The following is a 27923-nucleotide window of genomic DNA, read 5'->3' as shown; positions in this document are numbered from 1 at the left end:
GTTTGTTTTTCTTTTTAAATAAACGTGCACACGGCCACTTTAACAAATTTACACTTTATTACATCTATTTTAAAAAGGCAAATAAAATATGTGCAAAATATACAGAAATCTTACAACACCCGGGGTCAACAAAAATAAATGCATATACTGTGGACCTACAGAGTGAAAGGAGATGATGCACATGGCAGATTAACGCGTCGTGGTTGCACTCTGTGCTGCTCTGGAGGTTTATTCAACGTATGACAGCTTTCATTTCAGCCGCAATCAAAAGCAAAGCACCAAGTACAGTACGTATTGTAAGTTGAGCAGGCTTGACACTGTGTTTTCTTCGCTCCTCATCAGTACGGTACAGGCAGACGTGACGGCGGGAGTCCGACGGGCGGTCATCAGCTGTCTCCGTTTGAGATTTTTGGACGTAAGACATTTAGGATGCGATCGCTCTTTGTGAGATCTGCAGGGAGTTCGTTATTCTGCAAGACACACATGAGAAAATGTTCAACAAGCTGAAGTTTGTTCCATTTATGTTCATCATCTTTCGAGACTAAAGAGCCCGGACCTTGTTTGGTAGTGTCGGGTCTGCGTTGGCTCCGAGCAGCAGCAGAACAGTTCGAATGTTCCCGCCCATAACAGCAGCGTGAAGCGGAGAAGAGCCGTTCTGGAGGGAACAAACAAACATATGCACTCATACATCTCCAGGTATTAAGAAATATACCCTCATTCCCTCTGTTGCCCTGAATTAGACGAGAGGATCGATACCACTCTCGTGTCTGTATGCTAAATAGGAAGCTAGAGCCAGTAGCTGATTAGCTTAGCTTAGCTTAGCTTAGTATAACAACTGGAAAATCCACCTTCCTGCATCTCTGAAGTTCACGAACTCTGAAGCTGCGTCTTGTTTGTTTAATCTGTAAAAATAACCAAAAAACTGAAGTGTAAATCGACACGTTGAGGTTTTACGGGTGCCAAATTATCTTGCAGCCGGAAGCAGTGACTTCTCGGAGTCTCCTTGCATGCTAAGCTAACCGTGTCCTGGCTGTGGCTACATATTCAGCATACAAACACGAGAGTGGTGCTGATTTTCTCATCAGTCAGGAAGTCCTCGGCAGCGTCCTGTACCTTGAGAAGACCAAGAGAAGGAGAAAACTTGAGAAGTTCCTCGATGACGCTGTTGTGTCCTTTAAAAGCTGCTTTGAATAACGCTGTTGAGCCGTCCTTCAAAGAAAGACAACAGAAAAACAATCACACCTGCCTCTAAGTAGACACTTTGGATCGATAAAGTGCACTTTAACGATACTAAATGTTAAGTACACACTTGTCTGTCAGCATCCCGATCCGCCCCACGCAGGAGCAGCACCTTCACCACCTCACTGTGACCCATCTGAGCTGCCATCCACAGGGGGGCAGTGCCGTCCTGGAGAAGCCGTGAGCGAGGAGGGTGGACGCGGCGATGAAGCACGTAAGATGGAGGAGGTGAAAAGAGAGAGAGAGAGAAGGGGTGTGAGCTGAAGAGGAAAGAAACTCTGCGACCGCGCCCTTTAAATCTCTAAAACATGCTAACGAGGCGGCGGCGTCACCTCTCTCGGCTGGTTAACTCTGGCACCGGAGGACAGCAGCTGACGGATCACGGTCACGTGACCCTCCTGGGCAGCGAGGAACAGAGCGGTGGCTCCGTCCTGAAACGTGAATGAATCATTTCAAACACACTGAAAACCAGCCTGAGAAGCCTCGAACTGAGCGTGAAGCGTGTCATTAACACGCCACTGTGTTATAAATGTATGTTTGTGCAGGCAGGTTGTCAGAGGACAGACTCTAATCCTGCCGAGTGTCAGTCGTGTCTGACTCAGCAGTCTGCAGAAACCCGAGAGGCCGGATTCCAGCTGCCGGTACGTCGTGTTCAAGCTAACTAATCCTGTTTCCTGACAGACAGACAGACAGACTGACAGACGCACTGAGCAGCACAGCTGGGATAAAGATGTGCGAGCTCACGTTCAGCTGGTCGTGAACATTGGCTCCATTCTTCAACAGGGTGTCCACCACCTTCGTGTGTCCGTACTGAGAGGCGACGGTGAGGGCGGTGCCGCCGTCCTGACACAGAGACAACACAAGAAGGACAAGCGAGCAGTGAGAGGGGGAGTTGTGTTACATACTTTTTTACAAAAGTGTGTACAAAGTAGCCTGAGCAGCGTAATTCCTTGCAACATTTTTGTGTCCTTATCTCTGCACGAAGCTCTCCTGACTAGTCTGAGACGATAGCATCAGTTTCAATCACACCCAGTGTTGTGAAGACACACGTCACCGCGCTCTGCTGCATACCTTCGTCTGGAACTCAGTGGAGGCACCGAACTCAAAGAGGAGTTTCACGACGTCATTATGACCCTGCTGCGAGGCGAAGAACAAGGCGGTGGAGCCTGTCTGGAGCAGACAATGAGAGAAGACACCGCTGTTTACATTTAGAAAGCAATAATGTTAAATCTTTTTCTATTTGAAATGTAGAATATGAGAGGAAATATACTGTAACAATCCTAGAATTAACACATGAAGGTTTGATCTGACTATACAGTCTTGTTGCAGCCTCTGCAATGGTTCAATCTCAGCACCACGAGCTGTTTATCTCCACGAACCACCTCGTAATGATCCCATAACAGCAGTGGATGGAAACACACATTCATCTGCATTTCCTTTGCAGATTTTCTAGACACGGGAATTAAAAATGATCATCTCTTTGCGCTAAATTTGTCGCCACTACTAGAGGGCTGTTAGCTTAAATATGTAGCTAAAACCAGACGACAATCAGCTTAATTATGTAGCCCATGCCAGCGGACAGTTAGCTTAAATATGTAGCTACAACCAGCAGACAGTTAGTTGGGTAAAAATACTTTTTCACTACTTTTGCCCAGAGTTAGATGAGAAAATCGCTACAATCTCTTTGCGCTAAATGTGTCGCCACTACTAGAGGACTGTTAGCTTAAATATCTGGCTACAACCAGCAGACAATCATCTTAATTATGTAGCTACAACCAGAAGACAATTAGCTAAATTATGTAGCTCATGCCAGCAGATAGGTAGCTTAATTATGTAGCTACGACCAGACAACAATTAGCTTAATTATGTAGCTCATGCCAGAAGACAGTCAGCTTAAATATGTGGCTAAAACCAGACGACAGTCAGCTTAATTATATAGCCCATGCCAGCAGACAGTTAGCTTAAATATGTAGCTACAACCAGCAGACAATTAGTTGGGGAAAAATGCTTTTTCGCTACTTTTGCCCAGAGTTAGATGAGAAAATGGATACAATTTTCATCTCTTTGCGCTAAATGTGTAGCCACTACTAGAGGACTGTTAGCTTTAATATCTGGCTACAACCAGCAGACAGTCAGTTTAATTATGTAGCTACAACCAGAAGACAATTAGCTTAATTATGTAGCTCATGCCAGCAGACAGTTAGCTTAAATATGTAGCTTAAGCCAGACGACAATTAGCTTAATTATGTAGCCCACGCCAGCAGACAGTTAGCTTAAATATGTAGCTTAAGCCAGACGACAATTAGCTTAATTATGTAGCCCATGCCAGCAGACAGTTAGCTTAAATATGTAGCTAAAACCAGATGACAATTAGCTTAATTATGTAGCTACTGCCAGCAGACAGCTTAAATATGTAGCTACAACCATCAGACAGTTAGCTTAATTATGTAGCTCATGCCAGAAGACAATTTGCTTAATTATATAGCTACAGCCAGCAGACAGTTAGCTTAAATATGTACCTACAACCACAACACAGTTAGCTTTAGCTTAGCACAAATACAGGAAACTTGTATGTATTATTCCTACAAAAAACTTTAGTGTGAAAACAACAGTTCGCTGTTTCTCGGGGGTTACATGCTGGACTATTTCTTGGCTGGGGGCAGTGACTTCCCCCGAGTCTTCTCTGGCAGCTGGTTAGCTTAGCTTAGCACGAAGACTACAGTGGGAGCAGCTAGCCTGACCGAAGATCATTAATTTAACACGTTATATCTTATTTGTTTAATCCAGGCAAAAAATAAGCGTAAAAGCGACAATTTATGTGTCTTAGAGCGACTTGTGCGTCGGGACTACTTCTTGGCGGGGGGCAGTGACTTCCTGGCGTCTCAGCTACTTTCCCGCCATACCTCTCTCTGGTAGTTGATGTCGGCTCCTTGCATGATGAGGTCTTTGACGCACTCATAATGGCCGCTGTAGGACGCCACCATCAGCGCTGTCGTCCCATACTAACAAAAAAAAAAAGGAATATTGCAACAATTAATTCGCAAACTTTGGCGTCTTGTTGCGGATAACCTGCTTAAAAATGACTTTACATGACGTGATGAAACCCACTACATCCTCTATAACCCCTTTGACTATGATGGGACATGAAATGGTCGTGTTAATGATGGCACGCATGCAACCGCAGAGGTCAGGGCCTCGACGCTCTCTGTGCTCCTACCACAGGCGGGCTATGGTTAAAGCGTGCGGCTGAGCGGCCGGGACATGCAGCGTCCGTACACTGTCTCTGCAGTCCGCGTCCACGCGTCCGCTGTTGAGCAGCAGCTGCAGCAGAGCCAGGTTCCCCTTCCTCGCTGCCCAGAACACAGCGTTGGCCAGGGGTGTTTCCTTCTGGAGGGGTGAACACACACAACAAGCACCGACACCAGCATTACACACATCACACACAGTCAGTAGGAACAGGTACACAGGTTCATGCACCAATTAATCAACAATCAAACACATTTTCAGATACACACACTCACACTATACAGGAGATTAAAGGAGGGCCACACACACACACACACACACACACACACACACACTCAGCCAGACTGCATGATTGCATTAGACCACACAGACAAACTCACACAACAATTAAATACATCACACCGTTAAATAATCCCTGAAGATGACCCCACACGTGAACAGGAAGCAGCTGTAATGTGTTTGTCTCCTGGAGGAGCAGGAGGAGGAGGAGGAGGAGGAGGAGGCCCTGCAGAAGCTCTGCTGGATGGAGAAATAAAAGGCTTGCTTGCTTTTACCTTGAAAGACATCCTGCAGACCTCAGTCGTGACTCATGGCTCCTCCTGCGCACTCACTCGTGCACCAGACGCGGTAATGACGCTCGGGCTGTCTGTTTCTGCCGCACTGTGTTTTGGGGTGTTGGCGGCGCCTGTTCGCGGACATAATAACACAGAGTCAGCTGAGCTCGTCCTCCGCAGTCAGGAGGAGCAGCAGGAGGAGCAGCAGGAGCAGCAGCGGGCCGCCGGGGGGCGCTGCTGAGCGGCCGCAGTCATCCGAGGAGTGGAGGGGTCGGGGCGGCGGAGGGATTCACCTCACAGGACCTCCACCCACCTGTGTAGTCTGATTTAATGTGAAATACCTGAGTGTTTCTTTTTATTCTGCTCCACCACAGTTACTGTTTATAGGATTTTTTATCTGTATTATAATAGTTTTTATTCAAACTGTTTTTTTTATTCTCTCTTTATTATTATTGGCTCTATTTTTTGAGACTTATTTCCCTCTGACCTGCTGTGTCACCTGTGAATTTCTCCCAAGAGAGGGATCAATAAAGGATCATCTCATCTAAACTTATCTTATCTTATTTTATCTTGTGTGGTGTCAATTCTCAAATGATCCTGTATTTCACAAAAGCACGACGATTATAAAAACAGTCAAACACAAAAACTAAAGCAAAGTTAGAGTTTCAGCATTTTTCCTTTGCTAGTTATTTGTTTGGTCTATTTATTTCCTTCTTCGGCATGTTTAGTTTTGTCTAGTTAGTTCTGTTTTTGGCTTATTTAGGAATTTAAGGTTATATAGGCAGAAGGACAGGTGTAGGACCAGGATGCACCTGGGTGGACCTATGTTGTTTCACCAGGGCGAGAGAGGCTGCAGATGTCCTTTGGTTGCTTGTTTTTGGAAAATCAATCACAAAAAGCAAAGGAGTGCTGGATGGACACTGAGTCTGTGGGGCAGCAGTGGCTCTTTGACTTTTATTTTGAAGTTTGATTTAGATTATCCGACTAAATGTCGACCGTGGTGATAAAAACTGTGTCACATTCAGTGCATCAGTCTGACATCTCAACTACTCGACACAAGTCAGAGAGTTGATTCGTTTTTTATTAGTTTTTAGTAAAATTTCCCCTCTCATCAATCATCTCATGACCACAAGTCTGTATATTACGACCTTGCTGAAGACCTGCAGCACCAACACGAGCAGCTACAGTAAAATATTGCTTCTGCATCTGAGGTGAGTATTCCTGTACGTCTACTCCACCACATGTCAGCTGGAAATAGTAAGCTTTTTTTTACTCCACTGAAAAGATGATAAAGAAATAAGAATAAGAAATAACAGACAATATATGTACAAAAATACAATAAAAAACAGTAAATACAGCCAAACATACGCAACAATTAACACTGATAGAGACTCATAACCAGCTTGAAGCACCCAGTGATCACTTACAACGACTTACAACCACATTATAATGCTGATAAAAGTTATTCTAATGTGTTAAATAATGGTCATAATGTATTATAACTATGATTATACAGTGATATATGTACATTAATATGCATTATAAGTATGTTCATAATGTGTTACAAGGCATCACAGACAGGGGCTTCAGAGAAAGTGTTAACAAACGTACAAAAAATAAGCGATAAGCTTACAAAATACATTTTTATCAATGGTTTCCAAGCTTTCTAGCGTGTTACTACCTGTCTGCTGTCATGTTTCAGCCGTCTGGGAGTTGTTAGCAGCTCCATCAAAGAGACATTTAACTTCTAAACTTCTCAGATATTCATGTAATCAGCTGTGTCGTGCCACATATAGAGTAGATAATATAACACAGGGACTACTTTTCTGCATCATGAGTACTTTTGGAAATTTAGCTCATAAGCTTTAAGACTATAATGGAGTTTTTACCATTAATGTATTGACACGTTCACCTCAGTAAGTGATCTGTGTACTTCTTCCAGAGATGTTTTTGGAAAGTTTGATGACAGGTGTTTGAGGGATTAACAATATTGCAGCTTTAGCGCTCTCTAAATGATAATAGAGGTATTACCGAGGAGGAGCGTCTTTATTTTTGTTGACTAATGTCCCTCTCAGCTGCTGTCGTAGGTGTTGATTTAGGGATTCGGCAAAATATAGTGGAAACATGCACTTGTTGCAAAGGCTATATAAGGAGGGCTGACTGTGAGTCTGTCTCAGTGTGACTGTCCAGAGTCACTCTCGGACCATGGGAACAAAACAGACTCACAGCCATGCAGGTAAGCTGGACGGGGCCTTTTGATTCAGAGTGCACCTTTTATCTTAAAGACAATGTGCTTTGTTTCATTGAATGTCAGGAGGTCTGATCACAGATGCTACAGAAGGTCTGTGTCAAGTTTTATTGAAGCTTTACGAGAGAATAACGGCTGCTGAATTAAACTTAGGGAGGCGTTTGAGCTCAGAGGAAACTGTGCAAGCAGTCAGATTAGATATTAAACATATTGAACCACGTTAGCAATGTAGCCTTTGCAGATGGAGGCTGTAAAAGAGTAGCTGAAGTAGAAATGAACATAATGTTTTTCACTTTCTGAACAAACCTCTTGGAGCTTTGTAAGAAGGCAGTTTGCTGTTGGATGTCTTTACTCGGAGCACGTTTTATTTGAAGAAGTTTCCTGTTTTCTTTTGTTTTTTGGCCTTTTTTTCTTCATATATATGTATAGATACGAGCATTATCACATGCAATTTAAAGTACGCGTATGTAAGATCTTGCATCCTTAGAAAAAAGTATTTAAAAAAAAGATGTTTTGCTGTTGATTGGCTAAAAATGGCACCTTTTGGTCCAGACAGAAGTTTTCAAAGGATGAAAATAAAGCAGTGATGCAGAATAATTGCTGCCACTCTGCATAAAATCACTTCTCAAAAACTCTCCACAACTATCAGGATTACATGAGTGTTTCTCTGATATGCTCAGCTCAGACAACTGATGTTTAAACCTGTAGGAAAGGATCGTCAGAACAGCTCCTGAGCAGAAATCCAGGTGTAAGAAAGTACAAACACGAAGGTGTGATGCTCTCGTCCACAGGGCAGCAGGCCGGCCTCCTGCTGAGAACAGCTCTGCTCTTCGTCCTGCTGTGCGGCCCGCAGCTCGCGGCGTCGGACTCGGACGAGGCCGTCCTGACCGAGTGGGAGATCTGGAAGAACAGCAACGGCGTGAACTACGAGGAAATGGTGAGACTGACTCCACTCATCTAAAAATACTTAACACTTAACAGCAAGTGATTCACTGCGATGTGTTTTGTGTTGTCGTGCAGGACGACTTGCAAAGGAGGGTCATCTGGGAGAGCAACAAGCGGATGATCGAAGACAATAATGAAGGGTTTTTCATGGGCATGAGGCCGTTCACCATGGCCATGAACAAATATGGAGACCTGGTGAGGAGTTGCACTTAAAGGAATAGTTTTACATTTTGGAAAACACACTTATTGAGGAGTTAGACCAGAAGATTGATACCTCGCTCATATCTGTTCAGATCCAGCCAGCAGTCAGTTGGCTTAGCTTAGCATAAAGACTGGAAACAGGGGGAAATAGCTAGCCTGGCCAAGATCAGAAGGTCACTGCTCCCGGCCAAGAAATAGTCCTAATTAAAAAAAAAACTAATAACATGATCTTTAGTGTGTGTTTAGAGATGCTGGTAGGTGGATCTCATTTCCTTTGGGCAGAGCCGGGCTAACTGCTTCCTCCTGTTTCTGGTGTTTGTGCTAAGCTAAGCTAACCGTCTCCTGGCTCCAGCTACATATGCACTGCACAGATACAAGAAAGTGGTATCAATCAATCAAGTGAGTGTATTTCGAAAAATATTGAACCATTCTTTAAATATTCTTCAATAAGGTAGGTTGTTTGATTAAAGATGCTGTAAACGTTGTCGTTTTTTAGCTATTTGGCAATTTCAGTGGCAGACATGACAGTTTCTTTAAGCTGTTCTCTGTCCTGATTGGATAAAGTGGGCAGGGTTACCAGGAAATACGTTTTTTTAAAATTATTTTGATAATAAAATAACGCTTACAGCAGCTTTAATTTATTTAATGGACTTCATCTTCTTTATGTTCTCCACGTGTAGACAAGTCGAGAGTTCAGGGTTTTGCAAGGTGCCCGGATAAATGCCCAATTTGTGAAGAGAGGGAAGATCACCTCGTCCCGACGACTGCGTCACAATGCGAGGATGTTAAATGCTCGAGCTGTCGACTACAGCAAGATGGGTTTTGTCACTGAGGTTAAAGACCAGGTAAGAGATTTCTAACTTTATCCGGACTGAATCGTGACCCGCCTTCAAATCTACGACACGTTTCAAATGTTCTTCGCAGGGTTACTGCGGCTCCTGCTGGGCCTTCAGCACTACGGGAGCCATAGAGGGACAAATATTCAAGAAGACAGGTCAGCTCATATCTTTGAGCGAACAAAACCTGGTGGACTGCTCCAAATCTTACGGTACCTACGGCTGCAGCGGCGCCTGGATGGCCAACGCTTACGACTACGTGGTCAGCAACGGGCTGCAGGCGACGAGCACCTACCCGTACACCTCAGTGGTGAGGCCCGACCCGCCTCCGTCAGAACAGTTAGAACAGTTCATCACCGTGTCCGGCCTGCCATTAACTCTAACCTCTGTGTGTGTCTCCGCAGGATACGCAGCCCTGTTACTACGACAGCAGACTAGCAGTGGCCCACATCAAAGACTACAGGTTCATTACCAAAGGAGACGAGCAGGCGCTGGCTGACGCCGTGGCAACTATCGGTCCAATCACAGTGGCCATCGATGCAGATCACTCCAGCTTCCTTTTCTACAGCACAGGTTAATTATCTTTGTTAACAGACTGACTACAAAGCTGACTACAATTACCCTCAGTTCTATGGTGCGTTGTAGCATCTTTCAGCTCGTTGTTTCGGCCCAGATCTTTTACTGCTGTTGGTTTAGTCTCACAGCTTTCACGAGCCTCGTCTCCAGCTGCAGCAGGCAGCCGTCCCTGACCTGCTCAGCGTTAAATGATAGTCACAGTCATCAACTAGCTGTTGAAAGTGGCGCAGTTAGCCGCTAATGAACCAAAAATTTCCCTCAGGAGTTGGTAGAGACCAAAACAGATGCTAAAGAAGAGTTTTTATTGGACTTATGGTTGCCGTCTTTAAAGTTGACATCTAGGCCACTTTATGCAAATAAGGGCCGTCCAGTGTGACTCGCCGTCTCTGGAAATTCCTTAAAAACTATAAAAACAAATTAAAATGAAGACAGATTAAACAACAGCTTGACTTAGTTATTGCCTCAAATGTTTTCAGAAACACGTTTCAGTAAACTTTGTTATATAAGAGAAAGTTTCTGAAGTCTAGTTTGAAACCAGGGGACGAGCACAGATGTTGCTTTCGTCCAATCAGGTGCAGCAGCAGGTGAGTTTTCTCTAGTCGGTCAAACATCCAATGCTGGGAAGTGGCGCGACAGCTCGCGTCCACAAACCTCCCTGTGGACATGAACCATTAAATTCATCTGATGCACAGACGTGACCCCAAATAATTGATAACGCTGCTCCAACAATGAATTAACGCAGGATGAATTTTCCTCTTTCAGGAATCTACGACGAGCCCAACTGTAACCCAAACAATCTGAGTCACGCGGTGCTGCTGGTTGGCTATGGTACCGAAGGAGGACAGGACTACTGGATCATTAAAAACAGGTCAGAACGTTTTATTTTACTGTATTTATAACCTGTGGAAGTGTTTCATATAATGTTAATAAGCTGTTTTGTTTCTGTTTCAGTTGGGGCTCCAGTTGGGGTGAAGGCGGCTACATGCGAGTCATCCGAGACGGAAGAAACACTTGCGGCATCGCGAGCTATGCTCTGTACCCCATCCTATGATTCTGATCAGCTGCCTCAGTTGCGTGTCGATGCTAAACTCTGACTCTGGACTCTGGACTGTCAGTGGGGTCTCAGAAAAACAACCTCAGTCGATGCTGATACGGCCCATGTCTTCTCTAAAGCACTTCTATCATCCTCATTTTCTGAACCTTCTGCTGAACCTTTCTGACACCGTAGATAATGTTCAAAGACTCACGTAACAGTGAACACATCGCTTCTCTCAGGGACGTATTTATTGATCCATCCAACATGAAAAATATGGAAAAAACTGCTATTTAAATTTAATTTATAAACGATAAAATACACTCAGGATTTTGCTACAACCATTCTTATGGCCTTTAGCTTATGGTGGCTAGTCTTGGCTAATGTTAGCAAACATACTGCAGCTGTGTAACAGACATTGCTATACTATTAAAACTCCTCTCCACTTGTGCCTCTGTTACACTAGCTTAGCATTTTAGCTAAACGCTAGCAGTTCAGCATTTAGTATTATCCAATAAAGGCCTGGTCACACCAGCTTTAGCTCCTGCAGCATTAAACGCTAGAATAAATTAAATCTAGTGGATTTTTTTGCCATTAGCCTGCTGGATTTGCTCGTCAAAATGCACTTTTTGAGTTTAACTTTGGTAAAATTTGAAGTAACGAGACGTCCAAAACGGGGGAATCGATCTCTCATTAGCTCATTAGCTGTGTCGCTCCATCCAGCATACTCACACCGTAGTTTGCTGACAGTTGTGAGAGAGGAGTCGATGGTATAAATACATCAAAACATGTGAAGATTGTCCCTTTCCGGTGTGACCAGGCCTTAGCTGTAACTCTTAGCCACAGTGGCTGCTGTCCTCACAAGTCACATGGCCGTCCTTTAACAATTAAAAGAGTAATACTGTAATTATTTAGTGCCGTAAATGCATCCCAATTGATTTTGTGTAGACTTTGCCCCCCAAAAAAACAGTAAATCAGGGTTCCCTGCATGTGAATGTCACTGTGTGTGTGTGTTTTTAACGTGTGTTATATCTTCAGACTGCAAACTTTTTGTTTTGTATCAGTACCACTGATGGACCGGGTCGAACTGCAGTGACGTCTCGAGACGGGGGTGGGATGGAGCGGGGTGTTGGGGCACACGGCCTGGTGACCTCAGTGTTTCAGGCCTCAACGTGAATGTGTTTGAGACAGAACAAATAAAATGGTGCTTTGTGTTTTCAATGCAAACGATTGACTCAGTCTTTTTGTTTCCTGCTTCATTCTTGCATATTGTTCTACCATTATAAAGTCTTAACTTCTGGACTTACTGATGATAAGAGTGTTTGTGCTGCACGTGTTCTCATACAAGCTCCACCAACTCCTGATGACCTTAATGTCTGCGAGTTCAACCACACCTTGAACCTTGAGCCTGTGCAACACTAGCTGTATACTGTAAAACGCTCCAAGGTTCACCTGCTCCAGGGTTTACCTGTGAGGAGGAGGAGGAGGACTCTTTTGGCTTTTCTAAACGCCTCATAATGCAGCAGAATATATCTTTGCGTTGCAGCGTGGTGTGGTTGTTTTTGATTTACTTTGCTCGGGTGTGTCCCTCTGCTGACAGACATCTAAAGTGTGGGCACGACAGACACAGTCAGATCCATCACCACCAGAAGACATATGGTGCTAAAAGGTTTTGCGATCCTTCCTTCAGCAGCCACGCAGCAGGTGCTATCACGCAGGTAAGGCAGCTATTTGCTCCCATCAGGCTTCATGGTGTGCTTGCATATTTCCATTTTTAAACCAAAATACTCTTCAGTGTTCATATCACCACGTGTGTTTCCATGTCACACCCTGACTTACAACTCACACCAGGGAGAGAAAATGTAATTAATGAGATTAAACTCACATGTTCTTGCAGTTAATCACTTTGCAGCGTGATTGCTCAGTGATAAAACATTTCTCTAAGCAGGTCAGTGGCGTTGGTGTGTTTGCTTGTCCCACAGTCGACTGTTCAGCTCTCTGTGTTCATACAGAAGTGCAGCTCCGGCTTCTACAGAGAGCCAACCGGACCGCGCAGGGGTCAGTGTGTGCCGTGCAGCTGCAACGGACTGTCCAATGAGTGTGACAGGGAACTGTGTGGTTGGTGCACACACACACGCAGAGCAGTGGTTAACTTGTGGGCCAAACTAGATACAAAACTCGTCATTCATGTTGTGTTTCGTCTATCTGATCTCCAGAACTGTCGGTTCAACACCACCGGGGACCGCTGTGAACGCTGTAAAGAGGGTCACTATGGGAACGCAACCAGCAGGACCTGCCATGCTTGTCCATGCCCCTCTCCAAGGAACAGGTCAGTGTCTCTATCTCACCCAGCTCGACTGATTTTCAAAGCTCTGCATCAGTGTGAAGGTCTTATTCCATCTTCTCTGCAGCTTCGCGTTGGCCTGTATGGACGTCGGCTCGGGAGAGGTCGGGTGTTTGTGTAGACTGGGCTACAGTGGAGCCAGATGTGAGAGGTGTGTCATCATTACATCACAAGATTATCATCAGTGCACCCAAATGTGAGCATGTAGGTGTTGAACTCAAAACACGAAGGCTCAAAAACAACCTCCTCTCTTCATCAAGATGTGCGTTTGGTTACTATGGCAATCCAGTGGCGCACGGTGGCAGCTGCAAGCCCTGCGTTTGTCATCAGGACGGCACCTTGAACATCTGTAACTCTCTGACGGGAGGTAAATAAATAAACACAAACAAGGGTCCTTCACTGTGAAGTCCATTCAGTGTATGTGCACTGGAGGCCTGCAGTTATCTCACTTGGACCAGGATTGACTTCCAAAGTATCTGTGATGTCACAAATCATTCTCATATTTTTAATGAGCTCAGAGAAAATGTACACTTTGAGCAATAAATGTGAAAACAACCTCTTAGTGTCGATCATTACACATCCATCATTCTACACAGTGAAACCCAAAAAACAACAACACATTTTCGCTGCAGAGTTGAATGTTTACCGCTAACCGAGGGTCGTCCATTGCAATATTTCATAGTTGCTATGTTTTGAAGGTGTCTGTGGTTTAATTTTGGATTTCGGTGAAGTTGCAGGACTCCCGAGAGACAGAATTGAAAGATTGAACGGTAAAAGTCAAAGTTGCAGAGGCCAAGAAATCTTCGGATCGGTCGAGCGCCAAAAACACTTTTATTCCAGGCCTGATAAATACTTACGTGACCTCCGTGCTCCAGTTTGTAACACAGGCTTTCAGGTATAAATTCTCAGTCTCCAACCTCCAAGCTGAGAAAATAACCCCTGATGGAGCTGGGACTATTTTCTCAGACCTTACAACCAGGACATTATACAACTTCAAATATCCTTTTCATTTTCAGAGTGCATCACATCTGGTGACAGCAGCAGCAGCAGCTGTGATCACTGCCACGGTGAGTTTGTGTTTGAAATTCATCTTCAAGTCATGTTTTGAGTGATGAACAGTCGCCTTACAAAGAGTTTCGTCCCCTAGACTGTGACAGCTGCCCTCTGGCGTTGCTGGACGACTTGGAACAGATCGACGACGCTCTGGCTCGGCTGGAGAAACAGATGCAGAACGTCACGAACGGCTCCGGTTCACTCTATGGGCTGAACCGCTTGAAGGCTTACGTCTCTGAATCCAAGGTGCAGTTAATGCAGGTTTTTAGATATGAAAGAAAGTTTGCCAAAAGAAAAAAACATCCCAGCCTCTGTTTTATTCATATCACACACACAACTTCTGTGTTCAGAGCACTTCTCAGCGCCCCTGTTTTTCAGATTTGGGTCGGGAGCTACAGCACCGCTGTGAGACATCTGGATCCAAAGGTGGAACAGCTGGAAGCAGATGTGGATGTTGTCAGAGATGACTTCAGTCTACTGATTGACAAGGTACCTGCAGTGAATCTTCCTCCGTTAATCAAACGGAAACTTCATCAGAAGTTTTGTTGTATAATTGCAATTTTACTAAATGATACATGTGGATTATTGTTTGACTGCTGCAGGAGGTATTTTGTATAATTACATCAAATATGTGTATATATAATATTATAAGTGATGAACTGTAGAGGGTTTGGATTCTTCTTTTTGTGCATTAACAGATCTGAAAACACACGAGAAGCGTTGATACAATTTTTAAACTATCATCCACTTTCCAGGCAGTTGAGACTGAATCAGATCTGGAGAAGGTCCTGCAGAATGCGGATGGAACAAAGTTAAAGGCAGAGGATCTTCTCTCTGGAGCTGAAGCTCTCCTCACAGCCACACAAGGTCTGAATATACGTATGTGTTTTCAAAGTGTAAGAAAAGGTGCCTATAGCAGCAGATCATCCTCTCCTGTCTCAGATTCTGCGAGGAACCGGATGATTATTGAAATGTGCCTTAGCGACGGAAGTATCATTAAAGCGGCGTCTTTTTTTTTTGTTCCTTTGTCAGATTTGATAAAGAGACAAACTGAAGTAAAGCCTGAACAGTCTGTGCCTCTCTCTGGAGACAACAAAGCCGGGATGATGGAGGAGGCTCGGCGCGTCGTGCAGGAAATGAGAGCGACGGGCTGCTCTGTTCACAGAGACGAAGCTGGCGCAGAGCGAAAGGAGGCACACTCATGTGAGATTTATTTTTTCTATTTGTTGGTTTATTGATAAAAAAGCGGTGCAGAGTTACTTTGATGTTTGGTTCCTCACTCTGACGCCAACCACATTCACTCCACAATGATGTGAAGTAGAAGGTATTTCATAGAGGGTCCTCCACTTTCACAACTCACAACTCTCTAACTTTTGAAGCTGAAACCAACATAACAAACACAAATGTCTGTTTTTTATCACTTCTCTTCTAGGTTTGATTAACACAAACAAAAGGAGATGTGTTACCTTCTCACAGGCACTTTAATGCAGGACAATAACAGTCATTTAAAAAGACAAAAATGTTGATTTTGAACTCACGGATAAATCTACCTTGACTTTTGGGGATAATAGATGTTTTTACTAACTTTCGAGAGTTAGATGTGAAGATCAACACAACAATAACAGACGCGGCAACGCTGCGAAAAGGATGAAACCGAAGAAGTTAGCTGAATTGCAGTTACATAAAAGTTACTTTATGAAGTAAAGTTTGAAGAAAAGAAAGAGAACTGCCTCCGAAACAAAGAAAGGAGTCGGGCAATATCAACACAAATATTGGACACGTTTAGTTAACACTGGAAATGAAACGCACTGGATACAATCCAACAAAGGGTTAGCTAGAAAGTGGTTGAACGCTAACGTTAGCTAGTGGGTTATCAAATATGTTGTTTTACTTTGAAAAATGGCTCGATATCCCTCTGAAATTTTCACTTTCCATCATCTCAGTTGCTGATCAATATGTAAGCAGCAAAATTATAATAATTTGTCAAATTTCCTACGTTTCATACAAGTTGCAACCTGGAACACAGCAGCATAACAATATCCCAGCATTCAAGCAATTCCCGCTCTGAGAGTGCAACAAAGGAAAATGGCCACCGTGTGAACAATGTTGTTGATGGACTTCCATTACATCAGAGATGGATGACACTGATTAGCCCGTATTAATTAATTATGATGTACAACAACCCTAAAACTGAACACCAAGTGTAAATGTGTGTGTTGTCCTCAGTGTTGGACATCATCAGGAACATGACGGTTGTGGAAACCAGCCCGACTGTTTTAAACCAGACTGCAGCTTCTCTGATGGAGTCCGACTCTTCTCTGAGGGACGTGGCTGAGCTGCTGTCAGACGCAGAGGACACAGTCGACAGGACGCAGGGTCTTAACTTGAAGAGTCTCACTACACTACAACAGCTGGAGGTGATTTGAAACACCGATCATGTATTCCTGATATACACACTATAGCGTCGTACTGGTAATTTCACTTCTGTTTGCATTATTTTCCAGCGTCTTCACTCTCAGCTGGAGAGAGAAAACAGCACACTCCGTCCTGTGACTGAAATGACCAAAGATCTACTAAAGAACATCACAGACATCTTTTTAATGCTGGAGGAGAATAAAAAGGTAAATAAAACCCTTTTACCACTGTGATTACATGAGAATGGAAAGTTTTCGAACGTGCAAAGTGAGTTTATTGTGTGTCAATTGCAGGAATTTGAGAGTCATGCAGCTCAGCTAGATGGTGCCAAGCTGCAACTCACCAAGAAGTTAAACAACATATTCCAAAAATTGTCCAAGGTGGATATCGTAACTAAGGCCGAGGAGCATGCAGAGGAGCTCAGCAGGCTGGCAGCAGAGCTTCAACAGTGAGTGTGAAACAGGGGAACTAATTAAAGTGGATGGATATAGTTTTCTTCATGTTCTTGTGCATGTAAAAGATATTAAAAATCAGGTTAAAGTTCGCACCAACAGAAGCTCCTCTCTCCCACAGAAAACACTGCTCCTGAAACGCCTCGTCAGTAGTCCCGCCTTTAATTCTGAGACTTTGTGACATCACACTTCGTCACCATGTCACACATTTGCGTAATTTATGCCTCATGGCTAGTTTTGCTTGTCAGAGTTGATTTCGCACAGCTGCTCTGCTGTTGTAAGCGGTGCTGGCTCAGGCGTGTGTGAGCTGACCAATCAGAGCCGACTGGGTGTTCAGGAGGGGGGTGGCCTTAAAGAGACAGGAGCTAAAACAGTATGTGTTTCAGACAGACAAATAAAATTATGAACCATCAACCACCTCCTTTAAATTAATACTGAAGACAACTGTGTTTATGTTGACATTAATGCTGTATATGATTGCAGAGCGCTTCATCATGCTGTCAACAGTACTGACCTGCTCAGTGCCCTGGGTACAGGAGCTCATAACAACATCATAAATACAATAGAAAAGGCAGAGATGGCAGCAAATCAGTCCAGAGAAGCTGCTGATCAAGCCTTACAGGTAACTATTAGTGATGCTTGATGCTTGAGCCTGAATTCTTGTCAAAAATATTGATATGATCCTGTCACAATGAATTAGGATGTGAAGGAGGAAGGCCTGGTGAACAGGGCCGAAGGACTCAAAGATAACTCAACTCGTTCATGGACAGAAGCCAACAAGACCCAGAGCGACCTCCGATGTGAGTCAGCAGCATCATTTACTGAGTCGGATCCATTATGCTGGCGTTAAATGCACAAAAGTGAAAAGCTTTTCCATTTCTTTTTAACAGCGCTGTCACATAGTGTGAACACCCACCGAGATCGTGTGAATAAGCAGAAGGAAAAGGGAGAAAAACTGAGAATGGACATCTCAGCCGTCAGCGATAACATCAGAAAAGTGAAAAGAGGTTGGTGGATTGTTTGGAATTTGTATGAGAGGAAATAAAATGGCAGATTATACGCTGGAGATCATCTCGCTTTTTGATTTCAGGTGACACAGAAGTCCTGATAGAGTCTGCGAAAACAGCTGCCTCTGCTTCCAACGCCACCGTCAGTAATATAACAGACAGACTGAAGAATATCAGCCAGGAAGTGGAGAAAATAACTTTAAACAATGTCAATGTGAATATAGACGATATTTTGATCGATGCCGACCAGGCAGGTGAGTATTTAAAACAGCCACTATCTTCAAAGGTCCCATATTATAGTTTATTATAGAAAGATAATGCTGTTTTTGAATATTAAACATGTCTAGGTGCTCTATAAATACTGCGAAAGTATCAAAACGCTCAATCCAGTCCATATTCAGAAACTGAGCCTTTAATCGAGCTGTCCGGACGTCTGTAAGGTTGTGATGTCACAGCTACTCAGTCACTGACGTCAGCCACGCCCCCAGCACCGCCGTGGTTGCAAAAACATCGGCAGAACCTAATGGGGAAACACGGTGGGCGGGGCATGCTCAGGCCTGTCACAGCTGACCAATCAGAGCAGACTGGGCTTTTTGGGAGCTTTCAGACAGAGGGCGAATAGAGGTGCTGCAGTAATGGACAATATAACAAAAATAATGGGTCTTTTGAACATTTAGTAGACACCGAAAAGGAAATATGACCCTGATAATGAGCATAATATGGGACCTTAAAGTATTAAATTATTGATTATATTATTGAAATATATGACTCTATAGTTTGATTAGTTGTGTTTGTTTTCGGTTTCTGTTTCAGTGAAGAACTTGAGCTCAGCTCTAAAAGACAAAATCAGACGAGTCGAGGCTCTCAGTGGGAAGGTGCCTCCCGGCGCCAACATGACAGAAACCATCAGGGGAATCAAGGATGTGATAGAGGAGACGAGAAACTATGTTAACAAGGTAAATGTACAATTGTTGTCAGCTTTGACATAAAGCTGCTATAATCCATATTTTGGAAGATCAAAAGATGTCGCTCCAAGTGAAGAACGTACAGAGAATATCAACTGACTGACTGATTATCCTGAAACCCCCAAAATCAGAAAAAATGTCTTGTTGCGAGGAAAACACACTCTCTCCCTGCAGTTTTTACTTCAGTGACTGCCGGCCCTGTCCATAGTCCTCGCAGAGTTTTGGTCCTTAAAGCAACATTATGTAAAAAATTGGCATTTTGTGGGATTTGGCGCCCCCCACAGTTTCTGAGTGCAACACCACTGTGGTAAATACAAATCCCAGGTCTGTAACAATTTGTAGATGTAATGTAGGTGCTAACTACAAACAAACACATTATGTCGTAACAATGTTATGTGTTGAAAACTTGCATGTTGAAGTAAACATGTATGTAACGCTGTGATCCGACCCTCTCACTGAAGTCACACAGTGCAGAAACAAGTGATAGGGGGGCGGAGTGGCTGAGACAGAGACACTGATGTAAGTGTTGTACAGACCAGACCAGGTAGCTGAAATCAGAAATACAAGAAACATCAACATTTTTGGTGAAAGGTTTTACCTCAGTTAGTGTGCACCCCATCACTGGAGTCATTAGATGCAGGCTGATCTGATGAAAACCTTTTGGAGAATGAATTTTTTAGAGAAAACAGATTGGGGGTTCGGGGGTTGGGGGGGTTAGGAAGGGAGAGTATTTTCAGACCAATATTTTCATGTTTTCATGATAATGGGCTGTCAGACAAAATGGGCTTTCGGTCCAACGGGCCATTTCCGCGGTTAGGGTTAGGGTTGGTGTTTTGGAATAATGGGCTGTCGGGACAATGGCAAGGCACCTTTTAAAACATCTTTCAGCTTATTGTTTTGGCTTATGACCTGAAATGTCACTGTTTTGGTTCAGTCTGACAGCTCTCGCAGAGCACAAAAAGCTCTAAAAACCCACTGTACACTATCTACTCAGCACCAGAAGCAAAGTGAGTAAGTAGCTGTGGACACAATGGAGCACTTAGCTGCTAAAGAGGCAGATTTTGCCCTAAGTAGTTTGTAGAGGTGGCGCCGAAAACAGAGGTGATAAATCCAAATGAATGCTGATGTCAAAAGGTGACAAGATGTCATCAAATCAGTTATTGCAGGTTTAACAAAAACATCTTTTCCATAAAAACATATTTACATGAATCATTTCTTCCTTGACGTTTCTTCTCGCAGCTCTCACTCGCCGCCACCTTTAATGGAAAGGGTCACGTGGAGCTCCATCCTCCGAGAAACCTCCAAGACATCCAAGCGTTTACGGCCGTCGATCTGCTTCTCAATCGCCACCGAAACGATCCCTCCAAGGCCGACTACAGACGTAGGCGACGCCAGGACAAACGCAGAGATGCCAGCTCCTTTGTTTTCTACCTGGGCAACAAGGATGTGAGCGTGCCTCCCGTCTAAAACACAGAAATATCAGCGATTTTAGTGACATATCTGTTATTTTCATTTGCTTCTCATGCTCTTTTTTTAAATGTTCAGGCGTCTGGAGATTACATTGGGATGTCGATCAGAAGCAACGTGTTGTTTTGCGTCTACAAGTTGGGTGGAGTTGTCCATGAGGTGGAAACCAGCCAAATAACAACAACAACTAGCAATGTGAACTCTTCAGACTTCGACAGGGTCGTCTTCCACAGGTACTCCTGACAAAGAACGAGAAAAAGAACATGAACATCCTCCCTAAAAGTTTCTAGGGGAGAAGAAACCGCACTTTCCTCCTCCACCAAGTGTAACCACCAGATTATCTCTGTGTGTGTCGACAATTTCTGCAGAGTTTATCAAGATGCCGAAGTAAACATCACGCAGAAGTTCACATCGCGGGAGCCCGTCAGACTCCCTCCTAAACGTAACCTTCCAAACACAACGACCGGCGTCCTTCAGCTGGATCCAGAGAGTATTGTTTTCTACGTGGGCGGCTATCCTGAGGACTTTAAGGTACCCAGTCACTGCTGTTATTTCATCATACCTGCATTTATTTAAAGGGCCAGTGTTAAGGATTTAGGTGTAACTTTTTTCTCGTAGCCTCCGGCGGAGCTGCACCACCCCAAGTACAGAGGAGCAATCAAACTCTCCTACATAAACGACAATCCCGTCGGTCTGTTCAACTACAAGCGTGCGGTCAACATGGATGTAAAGAAGCCTACTGTGACGTAAGCATGTAAAAAGTGAGAAAGGTTTGTGCTTACGGTGACTAGAAATGGTCAAACAATGATGACGTTATTCTATGTTTGTTTAGGATCCGCAGGCCAGAGTTACACAGTTACTATGATGGGACAGGATACCGCATGGCGTTCGTAAAGGAGCCGCACAAGAGCAAAAGACGGCTGCTCAAGTTTCACACGAACAGCCGAGAGACAAACGCCCTGCTGTTCTACATTGGAGATGAGGTATGATGTTTCTAAGTCAGGGGAGACCAGGTACATCTGTAACATGTGATGGTAGTAACGCCTCGAATTCCTCCAATCAGAAACAGGCTACAGTGGTTTCACTCACGCTGCACATGCTCAGTCCAGAGAAACAAGCAAGAGTATGTTTATGAGGAAAAAATGAACTTTTCTATCAGATTAACTTAAACCTAAAACCTAAACGCCCCGAAAGACTAGCTAGCTACAGAGCTAGATGGATAGATAGAGCTGTAAATATTGAAAATTAGCATTTCTAGCTAACTCTGGCATATTTTCAGAAATGTTATTAATATAAAATAACATAAATATTACTATTAATGTGCAAATCAAAGGTAACATGTCAGAGGATTACATAATAAATTAATGATGACTAGTTTTTTTATGCTAATAGTCAGTGGAAATGCAAAAATTATAATCTACCGGTTACCCACCTTTTGTCATGTCGAGTGTTTTTATAAAAGACATGAATAATCACAATAATGCGAATGATAAATTATCTTTTTCATTTTGAGTATTTGACTGATTAATATGTATATTTTAGACATGTTTACAACCATCCCTGTACAATGAGAGTGGAGTGACTGTACATATTTCATAAAGCCACTTAAATACATTCTTACAGTCGTTGAAACGCTGAAGTTTATAATATAGAAAGAATATAGAAAGTATAAAAAGTTTTTGAGTTATGTGGAAAATTGTGTTATAACTGTCCTTGGTCTCCCTACTATCAGTAAAAACAGTGGAGGTGAATGTGTGTTAATGCGTCTTTGGCACGAAATGTGATGGATTTTTATGTTTCTCCGTCACAGGAGTCTTTTTTCTGTGTGTTTGTGGAGAGAGGCTTCGTGGTGCTTCAAGGGCGGCAAGCAGGTCGACAGCTCCGACTCCAAAGTGCTGAAAGAGTGTCTCTAGTTGTAAGATGATTTATTATAAATCTAACTAACTTTATTGAACATCAAGCAATGCACGCTCTCTAAAAAACTGTTGTACTAACATTATTGTCTCAGGACACACAATTTGCAATCAGTATCGCAGACAAGTTCACTGTGTACTACGGACGAAAGAACATCTTCACAGATCACAAACAAACTAACTACAGGAGTTATTACATCGGGGGTGTACCAGCGCCGCTCAGACAGAGGTAACACGCAGACACAAGCAGCATTCACAGCATTTAGCTCATCAGATTAGCCTTTTTGTACTGTTGACTGTCTATTTATGTCTTTGAATGTTAGACACAACATCACGGCTCCACCGCTGAGAGGATGTGTGGATCACCTGACAGCCGACTTTGGGATCGTCGAGTACAACGTGACGATCGGTGTCGGTGATGGATGTCCAGTCTCACTACTGGTAAAGTGCCACAAAGAGATGACCAGGAGACACGGCTGCTTTAAGTTTCATGCATATGACTAAAAATTGGCTTAAAATACAACCAGTCATAGGGAGTAGCGTTAGGGAGAAGAAAACACTGAATCTTTCAGAAAAAGAAACCTGAAGTACATAATACAGACAAATGCAATGTTCAGGGGAAATATTCTGCTCAAATTTCAGCCAATTTCACTTTTGTTCTCTGCTGTTATTGTCACCCATTGAATATATCCATAAATATGTCACTTAGTCAGGTGGTCGTCTCTTTCCTCAATGATAGAAAATGGGTCCCTGGAGGAAAACGGTTGGAAACCACAGAACAGGCCCGTTATTCACACCAGAACAAATAAAGCTGTAGCAGCAACATCCCTGGGTGTATTGAAAGGAGGAGTAGTACGTTTGTAGTGATTATTATTTCAACTAAAGGAGGAATTTTACTTTATAAGTTTTGGAATAAAAGGAATAATGTGTCATTTATTCTGCCAAAAGTCACCGTCTTGCTTTAAAGTAAATAATTGCGATAACAGACTTCAGACAGGAGCCTGATACTAATGTGCTTCTGACTCGCAGGGTGTCCGTTCAGCCACGTTGCATTCAGCTCTGTCTGTTGATCCTCTGTTCGTTGGAGGTGAGCAGCCACTCAGAGTCTCTCTGGGCTTCAGGAGCACAGGCCGACACGGTACTCTTCTCAGGAGCAGCTCTCAGGTGAGACCCAGCATGCATCACGTCCGGCTTTTCAAAGAGAATAAAAAAGCTAAAGACGACTCTATCAGTATTCTCTGATTTTTCTGCAGGGCTCCACCTCGGCCCATGACCTCCAGCTGTCCCTGGACGACGGCTACGCGGTATTAAATAGTGCTAATTATACCTTGAGGTCAGATAAAAGGTACAGTGATGGGAGCTGGCACTACATGTCCGCAGTGAGGAGGCCAACAGGGTGAGACACGATGACCTCCTTTTGTCTATAACTGCACCTTCGTCTGAATTAAAATGCAGGAAAATCACATAACTTGCCTGTTTTTACTCCATTTTCTCAGACTGGAGCTCAGCATCGATAATATTAAAGTCTCTCAGGGACAATCGTCCGGCAGCAGGCCACTCAGGGAAAAATTGAAAGGAGGGAAATTCACTGGCTGCATCATTAACCTTTACACAAGGAGGTCTGGAAACCTTAGAAATCTGTTCTCACATCGATGATGTCTGCCCGCTTCTTCTTATGAATAACGTGAATTTATGTTTTTATGAAAATCTAATCCGACACAGGCCTGAGCAGAGCTTCATACCTGTGGATCTCAGCTCATATTCACTAACGGAGGACATAGACCTTGGCCTGTGTAGTCTCCATCCCCGACCACGCACTGAGGTTTTACCAACACCTGTACAAAAAAGACCAGAGACACAAACACCTGTAAGCGCAAAAAGCCGTTGCTTCTACAGGATCATGATAATTCGTCTCCCGGTTTTATGATTAGACACTGATGCAGGTATTTTCTCCGCTGTGTGTCAGACTCAGGCTCCGGCAGGCAGCCAGTGTCGACGCCAGGGAGCCCAGCACGGTGAACACCAGCTCTCTGAGGAACACAGCTGGCTCAGTTACACCGTGCCACAAGAGGACCTGAATCACAGGTAGTGGTAGTTATGTAATAAAACACCAAGATGTTTTAGCCGTCCATTCGTTAGAACATTAAAACTGTCTTCTCTTGTGTCTCAGGCCTCACTTCTCTCTCAACATCAAGACCAAGTCGTCCAAAGGGCTGATCCTCCACGTGGGAGGGACAGGAGCCGTCCCCCTGCTCGCTCTGTACTTGGCCAATGGGAAGATCAGGATGTCTCTTGGGCGAGACAGAATCATCCAGCACAAGGAGAAGAGCAACGACGGGAGCTGGCACAGAGTAACTGATCATTTTGCTATCAGTATTCAAAATGAAAATGGTTGCAAAAGTATACTGACTCACTGGATATAAAGTCTGTCATTGGGTTCCTGTTCCAGGTGCCATTTTCCTTCCACCATTTTCAAAGTCACAGTATTTTGGGGTCTTCATTTACACACAAGAGCAGCTTTTTAGGTCTAGTCAGTGACTGTGGATTTTTGATTACATCTGCCTCTTGCAGAATATAACATCTTTAGACGGCTAGAATAAGCTAATGCTTCTGTGATTTGGTTAAAAAAAATGTCTCCAGCTAAAATTTGAATTTGAATATACACACATAATGGCTCCACAGATGGAAATGATGTGTTTAGGAAGTTGGACAGACTCACTAATATTGTTTTAAACTCTGATGTAGTAGCTTCTTGGCTCCCACAGGATGGGTGACTTTGGAAATGATGATAGGTAGTGTAGGTCAGCAGTAGGTAAGCATCCTCACGCTTTTGTTCTTGTATTTGTGAGCAAAAGGATCAATTAATGTACATTTTCATGTCCATGACACGTACAGTTCTTGCACACTGATTGCAGTGATTTTTTTGGTTGAGGTCTTCTGGCGATGACTTGTGTTGAGTCACTTGTGTGACAGGTTGTCTGTGTGTGTGCAGGTGGACTTCAGTGTGGAGAGGAGCACTTTTCATCTGCTGGTCGATGGAGTCCGTGTGACCGATGGACATCTGCCAAACAACGAGGGATCGTCTTTAGAGCTGCGCAACCCCGTGTATCTGGGAGGTGACCCGATCAGCAAAAACACAAAAGTCCGTATCAAACCTCCGTCATTGTTTGACTGTTTTGTTTAACAGCCACGTCGCATATTTTCCCACGTTTGTTTGTGTACATATTGACGCTCTCCTCGTCCTCCCTCAGGGACACAACGTTCCCATGGACAGTGTTATTGGATGTGTACGGGATTTCAAAATGAACGAGGAAGTTATTGAGGGACCGGAGGCAAGCAGCAAAACTTTACCCTGCTCCGATAAGCTCACAGAGACGGGGACGTACTTTGGTGGCGGTCACATCATCTTAGGTTTGACAAATTTCATAGATCCTGATGCATCATTTCATGTCGGTGTTTACTGTGTGCGAGTGCAGATTACAGCAAACATTGACCTCAAACCTCATGAGGAATGTGTCTGTTTCTAGATCATTACTTCAGCGTTGGCTCCCAGTTTGTGTTGGCCTTCGAGTTTCGTCCTCGACACCTGACAGGTCTCTTCTTCCATGTTGGAGGTCACAAGACCCGACTGGATGTGTTCTTAATGGAAACCAAGGTGAAGCTTTCACCCTCAGATCAGGCGGCAATTCAGAGTTGTGTTTTGTGTTTCTTTTGTTGTGTTTTGTGATCTGTTGTTGTGTTTTGTGATCTGCTGTTTTGATTTGTGATCTGCTGTTGTGTTTTGTGATCTGTTGTTGTGTTGTGTGAAATGTTGTGTTTTGACCTCATACATTGTCATACCATTGTGTAGTTGATAAGAATAGTGGGTATAATATAATAATAAGGGTGTGATCTTTTACCAGGTGGGTGTCAAAGTGAAGGATGGTATCGGTGCTGTCAGCGTCTCAGTGACTCCTCGTGGAAACCTCTGTGACGGGAAATTTCACGTTGTCACAGGTTTGACTTCTCATTCTGACAACATTACACAAACTGCTCAACACACGAGTACTTTAATATGTCGTATTCTCGTGTTGTCGTCCTCCAGTGTCCAGACAGCTTGAGGTCATAAAACTAGCGGTGGACTCCGTGTCTGAACAGAAAGCCGCCCCCCGTACACCCACCTCATCCTCAACGCTGGACACACTTTACATCGGAGGTAGATCCATCATTCTGTTTTTAATCTGTGTCACAAATAATAAACAAAAAAAGGAAGTAGAAATACAAACGCAAAGGCAACAAAACATGCTGAAGAAAACTCCTGATGGTGTATTTGTGAGAGTGTACGTGAAGATGCCTTTTCTTTCTCCTTTCAGGGACGACAAAGAACAACCGACTCTCCGTGTCTTCACCGTTTGTGGGCTGCTTGCGAAATGTGAAACTTAATGGAAAGCCTGTTTCATTTGAGGCAGGATCCACGAGGGTTGGAGCTGTGAGCATCAATAAATGTCCTGCATACTGAGGACACACAGCTCAGCGTGCTCATCAAAAGGCACTAAAATAAATCTGTCATTCTGCTTCTGACCATGAGATGGAGTGCTTAACCTAATGTCATGTATTCAGTCTCGGTGTGCTCGTACTTCGCTCTGTGTGTCAGGCGACGGTTTCCCTGTATAGATTTTAATCACGTCTCCGTCATCCTTTTAGTCGCATCAGCACCTCATCACAAAGCAAAAACCCATTTATTATGTTGGCTCTTTTTTGGACTGATACCTGTGGTTAACTTCCCAATTAGCACTGTGTGTCAGCTTAAAGTTTATGCAATTTGCGCTCTCTACATGCTGTTTTTCCACCTCAGCACTTGTTTTAGACTGTTTTTATGCACAAAGTTAGTGTAAATAGGAAAATAAAGTGCTATAATGAGTTTAATGCTCCTGATACTCTCAGGCAGGGGTGTTTTGAGGTCACAAAATGGCTTTTTTTCTTTATTTTTGCAAAGCACATGAATATTTCATTAGAAAAACAAATGTTATGTGACCATTTTCGGTGATATTGTTATTAAATTAAATTCAGTGTGTTCAAATTTCCTATATGTCAATGACAGATGCACTTACAGAGCTTCTGGTGGCCCAAAACTGTGCCTGTACCCCAAATGGATCAACAACAGCTCTGAATTTACATTGCGGGAGATGGGGACAGACGCTTTAGCGTTACTTTACATACAATTTAAAGTCTCAGAGGTATAATAAATAAGATTTCTGCAGTACCTATGTTATGTTTTGTTGAGTTATGTTCCTACATTATCCCAATTTTTTCCAGCAATATTCAAACCCAGAGAGATTTGTGATTTTTATTCAAGGTAACGGTTTTTCATTTGGTCACCCGTCGCCTGGAGAGAGTCAGAGAGTGAGGGAGGGAGGAAGTCAGCGGATGTGAATAAAGTGAATATATGT

At 43.6% G+C, this 27923-nt stretch overlaps 3 protein-coding genes across 4 annotated transcripts; 2 read left to right on the top strand and 1 right to left on the bottom strand.

Annotated features, from left to right (window-relative positions):
• Window positions 1-35: 35 nt before the first annotated feature.
• On the bottom strand, window positions 36-5194 carry ankrd29 (ankyrin repeat domain 29). 2 transcript variants are annotated; one of them, XM_073477060.1, is made up of 10 exons: window positions 5040-5194; window positions 4516-4626; window positions 4143-4241; window positions 2311-2409; window positions 1984-2082; window positions 1572-1670; window positions 1310-1408; window positions 1114-1209; window positions 557-655; window positions 36-470 (listed from the first exon to the last, which is right to left on the bottom strand). In XM_073477060.1, exons 1-10 carry the CDS (start codon window positions 5049-5051, stop codon window positions 387-389), a joined length of 897 nt encoding a protein of 298 aa, XP_073333161.1. In that variant the 5' UTR covers window positions 5052-5194; the 3' UTR covers window positions 36-386. The 2 variants fall into 2 exon arrangements, with proteins under 2 accessions (XP_073333161.1, XP_073333162.1); XM_073477061.1 differs by lacking the exon at window positions 5040-5194 and adding an exon at window positions 4761-4840 and having other exon boundaries at window positions 4457-4626.
• A 2050-nt stretch (window positions 5195-7244) lies between these two features.
• Window positions 7245-10896, top strand: cts12 (cathepsin 12). The gene is made up of 8 exons (XM_073476401.1): window positions 7245-7275; window positions 8079-8224; window positions 8308-8427; window positions 9114-9278; window positions 9358-9579; window positions 9674-9842; window positions 10608-10713; window positions 10797-10896. The coding sequence occupies exons 1-8, from the start codon at window positions 7245-7247 to the stop codon at window positions 10894-10896; spliced, it is 1059 nt and encodes a 352-aa protein (XP_073332502.1).
• Window positions 10897-12534: 1638 nt separating this feature from the next.
• On the top strand, window positions 12535-26992 carry lama3 (laminin, alpha 3). The gene is made up of 35 exons (XM_073476400.1): window positions 12535-12596; window positions 12861-12936; window positions 13095-13207; window positions 13290-13373; window positions 13483-13589; window positions 14239-14289; window positions 14370-14521; window positions 14654-14764; window positions 15031-15142; window positions 15308-15478; window positions 16502-16692; window positions 16780-16896; window positions 16984-17138; window positions 17626-17764; window positions 17843-17942; window positions 18033-18149; window positions 18233-18403; window positions 18963-19105; window positions 20354-20560; window positions 20660-20814; window positions 20950-21112; window positions 21200-21327; window positions 21414-21564; window positions 22590-22723; window positions 22818-22935; window positions 23524-23658; window positions 23748-23798; window positions 24461-24579; window positions 24665-24845; window positions 25487-25636; window positions 25746-25905; window positions 26022-26149; window positions 26397-26490; window positions 26579-26689; window positions 26847-26992. Exons 1-35 carry the CDS (start codon window positions 12535-12537, stop codon window positions 26990-26992), a joined length of 4503 nt encoding a protein of 1500 aa, XP_073332501.1.
• The last annotated feature ends 931 nt before the right edge of the window (window positions 26993-27923 follow it).

Source organism: Pagrus major, chromosome 11 (genome assembly GCF_040436345.1).
Source record: "Pagrus major chromosome 11, Pma_NU_1.0".
Classification (NCBI taxonomy): Eukaryota; Metazoa; Chordata; class Actinopteri; order Spariformes; family Sparidae; genus Pagrus; species Pagrus major.
The sequence above is the reverse complement of the archived record's forward strand: the minus strand, read 5'-3'. Positions and strand labels throughout refer to the sequence as shown.

Bases quoted from the DNA above. Each gene is read 5' to 3' on its own strand.
- ankrd29 (XM_073477060.1), bottom strand. The intron at 4,242-4,515 runs GTACGGACGCTG...TTTTTTTGTTAG, and splicing joins ACGCGGACTGCAGAGACAGT to TATGGGACGACAGCGCTGAT. The intron at 471-556 runs GTCCGGGCTCTT...TGTGTCTTGCAG, and splicing joins ACCCGACACTACCAAACAAG to AATAACGAACTCCCTGCAGA.
- cts12 (XM_073476401.1), top strand. From the start codon at position 7,245: ATGGGAACAAAACAGACTCACAGCCATGCAG. The intron at 9,279-9,357 runs GTAAGAGATTTC...TGTTCTTCGCAG, and splicing joins TCACTGAGGTTAAAGACCAG to GGTTACTGCGGCTCCTGCTG. The intron at 10,714-10,796 runs GTCAGAACGTTT...TTTCTGTTTCAG, and splicing joins TACTGGATCATTAAAAACAG to TTGGGGCTCCAGTTGGGGTG.
- lama3 (XM_073476400.1), top strand. From the start codon at position 12,535: ATGGTGCTAAAAGGTTTTGCGATCCTTCCTTCAGCAGCCACGCAGCAG. The intron at 17,139-17,625 runs GTGAGTGTGAAA...ATATGATTGCAG, and splicing joins CTGGCAGCAGAGCTTCAACA to AGCGCTTCATCATGCTGTCA. The intron at 20,815-20,949 runs GTACTCCTGACA...CAATTTCTGCAG, and splicing joins GACAGGGTCGTCTTCCACAG to AGTTTATCAAGATGCCGAAG.